The 14,700-nt window shown below is 32.8% G+C and overlaps 1 protein-coding gene across 1 annotated transcript; it reads right to left on the minus strand.

The window, feature by feature from the left end:
• Window positions 1–810: 810 nt before the first annotated feature.
• Window positions 811–13,072, minus strand: LOC124360777 (lysosomal acid phosphatase-like). Its single transcript, XM_046814662.1, has 7 exons — window positions 12,624–13,072; window positions 9,596–9,700; window positions 8,328–8,567; window positions 8,007–8,225; window positions 5,654–5,780; window positions 3,636–3,859; window positions 811–1,199 (listed from the first exon to the last, which is right to left on the minus strand). The coding sequence occupies exons 1-7, from the start codon at window positions 12,795–12,797 to the stop codon at window positions 1,038–1,040; spliced, it is 1,251 nt and encodes a 416-aa protein (XP_046670618.1). The 5' UTR covers window positions 12,798–13,072; the 3' UTR covers window positions 811–1,037.
• Between the last annotated feature and the right edge of the window lie 1,628 nt (window positions 13,073–14,700).

Below are 14,700 nucleotides of genomic sequence, written 5' to 3' on the forward strand. Positions count from 1 at the left end.
TTAAGTATAAACTGAAGGAAATCATACCTATAAAGATGGTGCAATACATAATTTCAATAGCGAATTTATGGTGTTTTTATGATTTAAAGTTTTATGGTATATGGTATTGCCGATGGCGTAGTGTAGCGGGTACGACGGTTATCACAAGATAATCAGATCAAGCAATGTCGAGCGTGGCTGCTGCTTGGATGGGTGACTGCTAAGTGATCCTGTCCTTGCAAGCAGCCCGCCTGCCCAGCCATTGGTGGTGGTACTGAAGCCACCTTTAAGCCGTTGGTACCCAGGTTAAGTGTTAGAGAGGGCTTCTTAGCCCTAACTTCGACTGGTGAAATAAGACATCTTTACTTTACTTTCAAAGATAGTGTAGGAAATCAAGATGGGTCGAAGATAAGTCGATAGTTCCCAATATACATAATTAACTCAGGTAGCACCTCACCTTCTATGTTGACCTGGATTAATTTGTGTATTCTGTATCTGATGTGGGTTTTAACTAGTATTAAATTCAGTTTACTATAGCATATCAAAATCATCATCTAGTACAAATGTTGCGATTCCCGGACGTACACTACGGTCTACAAGATAAAACCAAGGATTTATATATATATATATATATATATATATATATATATATATATATATATATATATATATATATATATATCAGCTGTTCCACTTGCTATCTAAATATAAGTTTTTATAAATTAAGAATTTATTTTTATCTTATGTCAATAAATGTCTAGTATATTACATCTAGAAGGGTTGTTACTGTGTTCAAGATACCAGGCATTCATAAATAATTCACAACGCAGGTTATAAAAGCTATGTTATATTGAACATTTGATTACAATACAGGATAAGTGGCTTGTGCTCTACCTTGGATCATGAGTAGGAGGTTATTGATTTGACTGAAAACTAATAAAGTTTTATGGTTTTTGTAACTCATCTTGGATATTTTAATCTTTAGTCAGTATCTATTTAACCTTTCTTTATGATCCATAGTTTGACAAAAATCCCATCCAGTTCTTATTTACAACTGCTTAAGTTGTCGCGGGTCCCAAGTGGCATTCTTCCAACCAGTTTGTAATGTTGGAGTACTGCTCGGTGGTCTTCAAAAACTGTTCAAAATCACAAGGTGATTCGCATTCGGATATGTTGATTTCTATGGGTACCAAATCTCCATGTCCGTCAATATAAAGCACCTGTAAAATAAAATATACTATTTTATCTGAAGTAATCTATACATAATGTATGTACTGTTTGAAAATTGTACAAAGTAACATTTGGTCAAATGAATCTGTATTGGTATGCTGGAAAAGTACCTATATTACTATAAAAATTAATTACAGTATTTTAATACACATCAGTATGCTTTATTAACAACCGCAGGTTGTTCGGGAAGAATAAAATGCCAACTAAATTTGAGCTTAAATTAATTTATATATTTTTTGTAATGTTTAAGATATAAAATTAAAAAAAAAACTCAAACAGAATACTCCACCCTCCTAAATAAGCAAAACAAATTCAATAGGTTATTATTGATTGTAATATCATCACTAAAGTAGGTTATTAACAGACCTAACTGTCTAAATGAATCTATACAAATTAAATGGACGAAATTAGTTAAAACACTTATATGCTATCATAATCCATACATAGATTATACAACGTTGTAGTTAAAGTCAGAGCATTGCTGAAGACTTGTCATTTGAGGTATTTTTAGTTTCGTGTCACATCGTTTACGATGTAGCAGAATGTTTTGTGTTGTGCTTGGTCTGTTACTTTACATTATTATTGGATAGCACGTAGTTTCAAGCTATTTTCAACCATATTCAATGGTTGAACCTGAAAGCGCAGAGAGCTTTTATATAACAGCAGGAATTGAACAGAAAAACATTGTCAGCAGCAACTTGAATTTTAGTTGCCGGAAATGTGTGTGCTGCTATTCTGAAATGTCAAAAGGACTTATTCATCAACGGGCCTCTGATAGAAGAGTGGACTTTTGTTCGGAAGTAATTATAAATTAAGAGTCAAATAGAGTGTCTTCTCTATATTTTATCTTAAAAATCAGTAAATAGCCACAGCGTTACCAACAAAATTACCAAATGAATACCAAAAAATCCTCATATTGGTAAAGAAAAGTTATTAAAGTCGCAGAGCATTTCAGTTTGAATAGCCTTATCAGCTAATGGCGATCTTTCCTACAGAACTTTTGAGAAGATAATGATTGAAGATAAGATAAGATAATGAAGATAATGACTGGACTAAGGGACCATGCATTTTTGAGCTTTCACGTTATTACACACTATAAAGCAAACGTGCAGATTTCAGCCGATTAGGCCGCTCCTTACTCTAGTTTGGTCTCAAAGCGATCATTGGACGTAAAACTTTTGGATTATCCAAAATAAAAAGTGTATTCCCACAGCATAAAAACACATTACCTGAAAAGACTAATTGAATAGGAAGTACTTAACATCGCTAGGGAACTCCTCATAAATGCCCGCAAGGCTTTGAAACGATGCTGCTATCCGTGCAGAGTGAAAGGTAAGTTTCAAACTAAATAAATTCTTTTTCCATAGGAGAAATTGTACCCGTTGTAAAATTGAGTACCATAAGCTGAAACTGGTTTATTGCAGCAATTAAAAGTAATACCAATAATAATTAAAATCTCTCACAGAATAAAACATAATTTTATTGTCAGTAGTACTTCGTTAATTAAAATAAAATACATTTGTATGTATTTCCTTCCTCTGTCATAGTATTTAGAGAAAACAGGCCATTGTGGGGAAGTTCATTGGATGAGAAATCGTAACAGGTCCTAGATATTCCCGAATACGCTTAACACACTACGAGACAACCAGAGGAGAACACTTTGAACACCTAATTTGAAATTATTTCACTCAAATAAGTACTCACACACACTGTTAACTTGTAACAGTTACAGTATTAGTTATTTATTACGTAGGCTACAATGTATTAAACATTTTTTAAACTTTAAACATCAATTTCTTTCGACTGGATTAACCTTTTGAAGTCCGGGGTTCGGCATTGTTTTCAGTTCAACTATACTTTTAAAATGATGTACAACTGAACACAGGCTGTAATTAATAAATTTCTTCTTACTCCGGACGAGTCGTCTCTCAAAGATGACATCCGATCACCCCGTACTCAGAAAAATAGCGTACTATGGACCAATAATGGTATGCCAAACTTGTTTGTGATATCTGTTGTTGTTTAAAAATTATATAATTGCCCTAAGACTGAATTGTATTCTGTGCAAACTTTCGAGCCTTGAATTAAAATTTAGAAAATACTTTAGTAATTCAAATTTATAATCACATAATAATAACGTGTAAGCTGTACAAGAATGTTGGATATGTTTGTATCGATAGCATGGTTATTCGTTTAAAGCATTGCCTAAATACTACTTATTTAAAAATGACGAGTAAAAAATAACAGTAAATCTGATGTATTTGTAAAACTTGTTAGCAAGTATGCCTAAAACGAAGATTTTTTGAATTTTCATAACAGTTTATGATGTGTGGGCTTTGGTTATGATATGAGAGTCGCGATGATTGCTATATTGTATGCAAATATGTACAAGCTATTTCTATGCTATTGTACATTCAGTAGCTCACCTGGATGTAGAACCGACCGGTGCTCGCGTGACGGTGGAGCTCATAGATTAAGGCAGATCCAGTGTTCACGTATTTCACCTCATCCACCGCCTGCTGACCCAACATCGCCAGTAGGGCCAGTAGCGTGTAGTCGTGGGCAGAGTAGTAGTACATGCGTCTGTTAGGGCTCAGCGTGTTGTTAGCCTTGGACTGCATCAGGCCTACCAACTCTTGGAACAGTTCTCCTGGTAATGAATGAATTGAAAGTTTAATAGTTGGAAATGTTACCAAAAGATAATAAATTAGCTCATACATTTGGCGAAGGTATAGGACTTTAATTTTGATGATACACTTGTGTAGTACACCAAATTCCTAACTATAGTTCTTATGACAATAACCGAGCATCTTTGAAACATCCGATTCACACCACGATGTAGACAGTCACAATATTCACAAAGCTACTAAATTACAGGAGTGGGTGAACAGACGATGGATTTTATAGATATTAACACAATGAATAATGAATGTTATTAATTAATTTTCACATTTGAAGCTATGTTGAAAATTCTATTGAGCGTCAATACTAATTAATAGCGTCAGTAATCAATATTATTCTTAATATTGGTCTTTTCGATTGATCTTAATCGATCTATCTTCTCAGATAAAGAAGATAGATCGATAGTGGAGAATGGGAATCTATGAATGGGAATTATTTTTCTCACTTTCTGTCTTTTCATACTATATACTTTATACTCTCCATCCCAATAATATTATGTGTGAAAGTGTCTTTGTTTTGTAAACTATTTTCCCAGTTGTACTGAAATTTTTCATGGACATTCTTAATGTCCTGGGATGAATACACCCATATTCTTATTTCAAAAATCCCTCCGGGCTATGCCTCACTAGTCTATAAAGCAGTGAAAGATTCTATATTGGTCTCTAAAGTTGTAAAGTATTAGATAAAAGAGCTTGTTATATATAGTCAACCGTTCCGTGTAAATACTATTTTAGGACAGCGTGACGATAGGTTTTATTAATTTAACCACTATTTTTAGTTTGTTTACATTTAAAGAGTGTAACTTTAAGTCTCTAAGAAGGAACCATTGGTTTTCACACTATTTTAGATTTCAAAGATTAAGTAAGTGATAATTTATTTTAGAAAATTTCCTAATACATAGGATGATCAGAATTTGATTCCGATGATTCCCTTTAAAGAAGTTGGCAAGAACCATACTAGATGAAAGTTCGATGGACTGTGCTTTTAAACTAATGTACCAATTCCAGCTCTAAGTGTTGTAAAGTATTAAAAATATTTTTCAGTTTATTAAAAAAAACGCATAAATAGTGTCATTTTTAATGCATTTTTAACTGTATATTTTTAGCAAATATTAAGCATTAGATATAAAAGAAAAAGTTACTATCTAACTGTTACTAACAATTTTAAGACTGTTATAATATTGTCTTGTAACAGAAGTAGGCTTTTCTAAACTGTTACATATATTTTATGGATTGGGAAGTAAGAAAAATCACCTAGAGAACAAAAAAATAATAAGAACAAAGTAAAATATAATGGCCATAAATATACATATTTTACGTATTCTTTATCGCGGGAACAAGGTGAGGTTAACATTGGCGCCGGAAATACAATTAACTCGAACCATAAGACGTCAAGCCGGTGCAAAACCTACGACGTTGCGTGCGAAACAGCGGGTAACTGCTAGTATGTAATATAAATAGAAGAATTTACAAAAATAAACTTATAAACAATTTGCTAACAACATTTTAGTTTTGTTCTTTAGTTGTTCTTTAGGATATGGCTAAATAGAGTTTTATAGATATGTTTATACCAAACAACGTTTGTTATTTTCTAACCTTTAATGTAAATAAAAAAATTGTTATTTAATGATTAATACAATAAGGTCAACGTAAATCTTTGAAAACATATGTACTAACTGCTTTAAAAAAAAAGTCATTATTATTTATTTTAAAATTGTTTTAGACAATAATTTCCTTGTAAAACTCTAGGAGGATCGTTTTACCTTGCAAATATTTAATTTGATCTGCAGACCCTGCAATAATCACCCTCTGGAGTGCCACATACAGTGAGGTTAGAGGTTCTGGGTATATCTCGGAGGCCCAGTCTGGGAGTGGAAGTCCATTCTCTGCCTAAAGATACATCGAAATTACAAAGGCAATAATTCAGGTCTACAAGCATCTATCTCTACATGTCTGCTCCATGCCTAAGAACAAGGCTGATTGTGAGGAATAATTAGAAAGTTCAAAATTACCCTATTAAAACTTTAAACCTGTGTTCAATCAGCATTCATATAAACGCGTGTGTGATTAGTATTTCAGAGAGACGGACCACAAGTAATAAAAAAACTAGTAAGCATCATGTTGAATATCATACTTCATAAAGGATCAACTCTCTGATGTGCATTTAAAAGTAAATTTTATATTGGAAAATTACTATGGATAAAATAATTTGAATGACAAGAAGAATCCTGAAACTCCACCTTCATGTTGCAGCTATATGAGGAACTAGTGAAGATCCACATATAATTTTTACTGAGTGTAATTTTGATAAAGTATTACATCTTAACATTGCCAATTTGAACTGCAGGAGTAGCTTAATAGTATAAAGTGGCAATGTTACTTCGCTTTGTATTGTATATTGGACCTTGCCGATAATAACCCAGCGAGCGATTGTATAACCTTCGTTGGTAATAGACTTGTATGGAAGGTCACATGATGTATAAATTGCAACGGTATTATAAGTTAAAATACTGAGTTACTAACATCAAAGTTTTCCTGCTCACGCTGAGACGAAATACTGCTTTAAAAATTAACGTTTTGAGATATTTCGGTTGTGCAGAGCCATTTTCAGTCTTATCTCGGTATATTTTAAGATTTTAATTGTAAAAGCAAATTTGATAATTATAAAATTATTTCTTCGTCATTGGTGATTTCTTACCTAAGCTCATGAGAACACAAAAATGTATATGCAATAAAGTTTATATGTGTGACATTATCTCAAGTTAAATATTATCTTAAAGGGTTTTCTAAAATACTGATAATGGTATGAAAAATGTGAAATTGGCATATGACCTAGACTAAAAAAATACCATGGTGACCATGAAGGTTTTTCAATATGTACTATATATTCAAAGTGGATAACTAACTAAACGAATTAAGGTATTAGAGTAGAGCTAAAAATATATACTAAAAATGTGGTGTCCCAAAATATTTCAACACTTCTTTTATGTATTCAAATCAACCCATAACTTTAAAAAACTTTTCTACAAAATAAGGTTTAGGAAAGCCTGATGTATAAAACTGTGCTTATGTCCTGCGTATAAAACTAACTGTTATGTTCCATTTGCGAACTCTAAATGGTTGCCGATTTTTAGAACTTTATCCAAATTGCAACTTGTCCTCCTCTGGAAGCTTGGGGACCAGGGTTACCTTAAGTTGATCTACGTTCTGAACAGCTCCCATCCACAATTAATACTGTACAACAAAAAGTACACTGTCTTTTCATCTTTAGTGCAGTAGTGGCACTAGTTGTAAAAGGTAAAGAACATCTTATTTTACCAGTCGAAGTTAGGGCCAAGAAGCCCTCTCTAACAATTAATTAAGGTGACTTCAGAACCACCACCAATGGCCGGGTGGGCGAATTGCTTGCAAGAATAAGATCACTCAGCAGCAGGCCTTACCAGCTACAGCGCGACATTCATGTGCTATACATATTTGTCTACGGTTTTTAGTAACTAATATCCTCATTTAACTGTACATGTGGATTAACACATTTAATTAACAGTGACGGCTGTGTTAAGTTTGCTGCTGCTGTGCCGTTTGTTGTTCAAGGAGTCATTCATGTCTTATCGAAATTGGTTTGTGGCAATCTCATTTGCTTCAAGAGTTAATTAGTTTCCGATGTAAATATTTGGCTCGGAATCGAATCGAATTTTTCTCGGTTCAGGTCAGCTTTATCTAACCGTGTCCAAACTGTTCGAAAAAATGTTTAAAAGTGGGAAGAGGTTGGGTTCAGCTTTTCAACTGCCAGAGGTATTGCTGCTGAGTTTTCTGAGGAATTAATATGACTATTAGTATTAGAGTTTGCTTATTCTTTCCCCTTATGTGACGTGGGATAATTAACTGTTTCCGTTTTTCCTCTAGTATTTTCAAAGTTTTCTTCGTTTGTTTCAGTTTGTTCCTGGAAACGTAAAACATGTCAATAATGAAATTATTTAATGGTACACAAATTTCTAAGATACGGTACCATTATTTCTGCTTTATCCTTTTGTCACACAATGGTTGAGTTAATCTCATAACCTTCAGTAAAGATATTAACTACCATTATTATCTATAAGGATAAACATACAAGCTTACCTCATTGTTCAAGGATTCCCATAATAATATGACTATTTGCAACCTGTATAAGTTGTCGTAACTCTTTCGAACTGTTTCTTCATCGATACCCGAATGGGGAAGGACGTACTCGAGAAAGCTGGTGAGAGACGCATCGTATAGTTTATCAAATTGCAGCAAAGAGTTTGTTTGAGCTTCAGTGAATCTCGGGCATTTGCTGTGTCCTTTTATAAAGACCATCTGAAAAAACATATTGCATATTATGTCCTAACTTTACATCACTACACAGATATTGAGTTAAACTCCATTTGTGTAAATACTACAATAAATGATTTTACTCACCTTATAATGATCTAGAAAACTAGGGAAGACCGGTATGGGTTGCCAGAGCAGGTCCTGATTCCACACCTGGAAGCCATGGGGAGGAAACAGCCCGGCCAGGAATAGTTCTGCACTCTGAATGGTACGTCCTGAAGGAGAACTCAAGGCCTTGAAGTCCACTGATCGGTATGTACTGTCGAGAAAGCCGTTGTACATGGATCGCACATTCTCCCCCAACTTGTACATCTGGATGCGACCTCTCTATAAATAGATATAGTGTCTTTTGTCGTGACCATTTATGATCAATACTTGCATACTCTATGTGTTAGAGTGTGAAACCCATAGAAGGATCTGCATGTACACATCAAATCAAATCAGTTTTATTGCAGCGACAATACTACACTGTATAGCAAACGTTATGGATATCAATCTAAAATTCCTTCAATTCATATTACAAAATTCTCATTCACACGAACAATTTTACAATTATGTACCTTTCATTCTTCGCCAATATAACCCACTTTAAAAAGCAGAATCAGTCGTGTAATTGGGCGATCTCCCAGTTAAATACTAAAACCTCCCCTGCATTATAAAATGCCTGTGATGATCCTGTACCATTGATATAAAGCAGGAAAAGCACAGGACTGAGAATGGATCCCTGGGGAACACCGTAACTCAGTTCTATTGGTTTTGACGATTAAATTGATATTTGGAAAACTTGGGATCTATGACAGAAATTAGCTAAGCCATTTAAGGGGAAATGAACTTACAACATGAACTTGTCCAGGCTCTGAGATTGAGGCTTTGGAAGTATTGTACAAAGTTATTTATGTCAACAAAGGCCTATTGTTCTAACAATTCACTTGATATTGCTCTAAAACAGAGAGTCTTATCATTAGCATACTGCACTAGTCCTCCATGCAGAAGTGATGATCGTATGTCGTTGATATAAAGCAGGAAAAGCACAGGACTGAGAATGAATCCCTAGCGAACACCGTAACTCAGTTTTATTGGTTTTGACGGTTGAGTTGATATTTGGAAAAATTGGGATCTATGACAAAAATGAGCTAAGCCATTTAAGGGCAAAGAACGTACAACATGAGAACGTCCAAATCCAGGAAATTTAGCAGTTATCATCAAATTTTCCAAGAAAAAAGGAAAATTGGCGTAAAAAGAGTGTGAAGTCTTCAAATGCTTTAGTAAAACATCCCCGCTAGTAAACTAGGATATGTTAAGGTGCTATGAGTACTGAGAAAAGAAGAAATAAAGTAAGATACTTAACTCCTTACCTGGGTAAGCTCCCCAAAACCGTGTGGCCACACACTCCTATCATTGCTCTGGTACCGGCTTGATGGGAAGCTAAAGACAGAACCCCTGCTGCCGTGACGGGCCACCTATAACATGATGTTGGCTGGGGGTTTATAAATCATTGAACATCCATCAATAAAAATAATAAAGTAGCCTACGTAATAACATACTATATTATTCGTTCATTGAGTATTATTATGTTTTTCTCAGTTCATGAAATCGTGAAATTGGATGAATAGTATTACTTTGTTCCAAAGCCAATCAAATAAATATATTCTGACAAAATTAAACTATTTCCAAGACTATCATCCTTAAACATTCCATCATCTTCAACATTTAACAAAACAAAATACTGTAAATAGGTACTAAAAATAGTATTAACTATTGTAATGAGTAAAAACATAAGTTTAACAGTACTGTAGAACACATTCTGAAGTTCATAAGGATCTTATTGACTAATAAAATACAAATAATGCTTAAAAGATAACAACCTTGAAGACTTTGAATGTGTTGTAATTTTTTAATGGTGTAAGTTTTACCCCCTACTTCTAACGCACCTTCAGTAACTGTAAATAGCAATGAAGTTATGAAGTATTTTAATTTAAGTTATTTTGAAACATAGTAGGTATTATTTTAACTTTACTTCAATTTTAATTTTCATATGGGTCGTAAATAATTGTATAGTACATTGTTTCTCTTATTTACATGGATAGAAACAATGTGCATTCGTTCCTATTTTAAAAATCCTGTAATCTAGGTTTCTTAATTTTAGGCGATTAATAAATATTGTATCCAACTGTATCTTTTAGCAGAGTTGTAACAATTGTAAATTTTTACGATTAACCTTTTTTTTATTTTTCTAGGTGGTCTGAAGTAATAAAGTGGAATCGTTATTACGGTTAGGCATAGATGATTGTTTATTAGCATGCAAAAATTTCGTGCCCACAGTGGGATTCGAACCCAGATCCCTGAGGTGATAATCGAAAGACTAGATAACAGGGATGGTGAGAACTATCAATTGACACTTTTATTGTTAAATTTTTACGACTTAGTTGCTATTTCTTTACTTACTGGTATATCATTGTGTTAACCCGTTTTTAATGTTTAGGCTACGTCATCATCATGACTTGACTTATATAGGGAAACATAAATGTTTCCCTTTATACTGACTTTGAACTATGTTCATAAATTAAAAAAATATATATTGAGTGTAAAGACCGTCATTTTCCATCATTTAACTGAATGGTGTATAACAGAGAGAATAACTGCTTCAAATTAACATAAAAGTCCGTCATATTGAAACTGATTGAAAGTATATGAATCACTCACTAGTCTAAATACTATGGTAAATTTCTTGAAAATAATCGTATTTATTTCTTTAATTATTATTTTATTGTATTTTCTTGTCTAATTACTATGGTAAATATCGTGGAAATAACCGCATTTATTTCTTTTTCTATGATCTTATTGTATTCTCTCAATACATTGTATGGCCTCCATCCTGGAAGCTTACGAAAATCTATTCGAATATTTCATGAAAAACTTTTTTTTCAAATGAAACCAATAGTTTTATTAACTTCCTAATAAATGTTATGCCAATTTTTTGTTGTTGTAAATACCTGAGGGTTTTACGTAAATTCTCATACATAGCACTAACATTTTTTATGTGATGTTAGATTCCCTACAGTAACTTATAATAGATTCCATCTTAATACAAAAAAAATAAAAAACTGATATAACTGCAAATCGTTTTTATACTGTAAGGAAAGTATCAATTTAATCTATGAGATGTAATGGGTAGCAATATATAAAAAAATTTGAGAAAAAAAAATCAAATGAACTACACATGAAAGATTATTTGTTTTCGTGTAAGTGTGGTTCGTGCAAATATCAATGAAATACAAAATAGGATACAGTAAACACGTTAATCGTAATAGATTTTTATACAATTATGAAAAAATAGCAAATAATTATTTTTAAATAAACATAATAAAAACGAGTGTATTTAAATCAAAGAGTATCGTAATTGCTGATCATAATATAGTACAGTGTTACTGAATGATATAGCTTCCAACGTTTTAAAGAAAGTTGACTGCAACAATAAAACTATTATTTAGACAAAATGTCTAATATCCAAGTAAATCCTTGAAAGGCTATTAAGAATTGATATAATTTGTTTTTTGATTACACAGACCACCTTTCATTACGTGGATGTGCACTTAATTATTTTAAATTCAATTTGGTATGAAGTTGAACACTGTTGCCTCAGTAGATGTTTTGTACGATATTTAAATTTATTATTAGTATCATAAAGCATTCTTATAATATGTTTACCAAGTTTAAGTTCAATAGATTACAGTAAACACTTTTAAAATAAAAAAATTGCTTTTTATAATACGAAATATATTTGGACAGCAAGGAAACCATTTAGGCCTTATCTTTAATTTAATTTGTTTTCTATTTATTATTTTTATTTGATACCCTGAGTCAGCTTATAAAGTATTATTACCAGTGACGGAACATCCAGTATTCTTAACAAAATAATTGTAAACAACAACGTAAAACTATCTTTACAAAAAACGTGGGTGGTTATACAATGTGTTTTTATTAGCGAATTATAAAGTTTTCGAGAAATAAATAACGAGACTGACTGCAAAACAAGTCAAAATATATGCCAAAAACAAAACTAGTCACACATTTTAGTGGTTGGCATATTGAAAATTTTACACAAAAATTTTAATGATACTAATTTCACGACTCTTTGAGTATTCATTTTGCATGCTCTAAAAATGAAATGACAGGCGTTACGAAATATGGTGAAGAAAATAAGTATGAAGACTAATTTCATAATTTGTTTTTCTAAATATTCCTGCAAACTAGTGATCTTGAAATTCAGAAAACACATCTTACATCTAGATGTATATAATTTACACGTGAAAAGTCTTCGGAAATGACAACTGCCACTTCCGTGATTATCATTGGAAACAAAAAAAGACTGAATGTGCTTACCAAAATAACAAATTGTAACGTGGACACTGCTCTAGTTCCTGTTGTGTTGGTAGCATTGATCTCTGTCAGACTGAGACTATCATTGTATTCGCCAGTAGGCCCGTACGTTTGACCTTGAACAATGACCAAAATTGTGATAGCCACAATAAAGCACAAGAACAAGACACGTGGCATCTTAAACTTTAACTAAAGTTAGTTGAGATATTGAAATATTTTATGACACCTGAGACCCTCCAACACCACAGTAAAATATTTAGAACTACTAAACGACCGACCTAATTTAGTCGTGTAAAAACAAAACTAGGATAAGATAATCCAAACCGTGATACGCGATAGGAACATTATATCTTTTACGCAACAAACTAACAAAGAAGCTATTGTTTTTCCTCTAACGATAACTGAAATATAAGTGTACTTATTTTAATTGTCTTAAAAGGAAGCAATAACATCAGATTCAAAAATCAAATAAGATTAGAAGTAAAACTTACCTCGTTCTGTTGATTAGATGCTTGAACTTCTAGTTAATAATAAGGAAAATGATACCGTAGAACTGCACATGCTTTAGGTTTTACTATCAGGTCAAATAGCTGTATTTGCATTGATGCTGATATCGTATTTGCAGTACATGTTTCATCGTTGTACAGTCTGGTGCACAAGAGTCTTCACTTAAGACCGTGGCCAGCATAATATTGGCTTTAACTTTGTGAACAAAAGTATTATATACCTACATATACAGGGTGTTTGAAAAGTATGGGTACGGCTTAATATTTTAAAAACCATAGGAGATAACATCTATAAACTTTGCACATTGTTATATGGCTATGTAAACTATTTTTCCTTGCTATTACCATGACATGCCAACCATGGGGGGACGGCCCACAGAGGAAAACATGGAAATCTTAAATTGAAGCATGGGTCGAGTGATACCTCATTTGAAAGAGCTCACTTAGTAGAGTTGAATTCCGCAAACCGCATCTCAAAAGGTTTATCCAATCAGAAATGGCGGGTTGTTTTAGGTACACATTGTGAAGTACATTATGCCCTGCCATTTCTGACTGGATCGTCGTATTCTGATGCGGTTGGCGGCGTTTCACTCTAATAACCAATGTGTTTGCACTTGTGTTAAAAATTTACGACATAATTTGCTAATTAAAAGAATTCAGTGCAAACACATTGGTTATTAGAGTGAAACGCCGCCAACCGCATCAGAATACGACGATCCAGTCAGAAATGGCAGCGCATAATGTACTTCACAATGTGTACCTAAAACAACCCGCCATTTCTGATTGGATAAACCTTTTGAGATGCGGTTTGCGGAATTCAACTCTACTAAGTGAGCTCTTTCAAATGAGGTATCACTCGACCCATGCTTCAATTTAAGATTTCCATGTTTTCCTCTGTGGGCCGTCCCCCCATGGTTGGCATGTCATGGTAATAGCAAGGGAAAATAGTTTGCATAGCCATATAACACTGTGCAAAGTTTATAGATGTTACGGATATCCTATGGTTTTTTAAAATATTAAGCCGTACTCATACTTTTCAAACACCCTGTATATATATATATATATATATATATATATATATATATATATATATATATATACACGTACATTTTACTTACATTTGTATAAGCGGCAATAACCTCATTAAATTTTCAAATCAAGAGTGGATCACAAAAAGCACTTGCGCCGCGCTAGGACTCGAACCTAGGTCCATATGTTAGTTTGGTTATTTAAAAACATTTGTGACAGAAGCAAACAACATTAAAAAACAATGTATATTTATATGTAATTTTTTATTTACTTCTTAACCTAATATAATATTGAAACGAGAAGGAGTAAAATATGTTACACACATTATCAAATACGCAAATAAATTGATACATTTTTTTAAAATATATGTATGTGTGTGTGTAGTAGTTTTTTTAAACATTCAATGCATTGATGTCTAAGCACATTAATAAAATTAGAATAAAACTAGTGTGGCATAATAGATTATTACATTATCAATGCTATATTTGAATATTCGGTTTGTACTTAAATACAATGGAAACTAAAAACAAACATGTCTTAGTTAT

Source organism: Homalodisca vitripennis, chromosome 4 (genome assembly GCF_021130785.1).
Source record: "Homalodisca vitripennis isolate AUS2020 chromosome 4, UT_GWSS_2.1, whole genome shotgun sequence".
Taxonomy (NCBI): Eukaryota; Metazoa; Arthropoda; class Insecta; order Hemiptera; family Cicadellidae; genus Homalodisca; species Homalodisca vitripennis.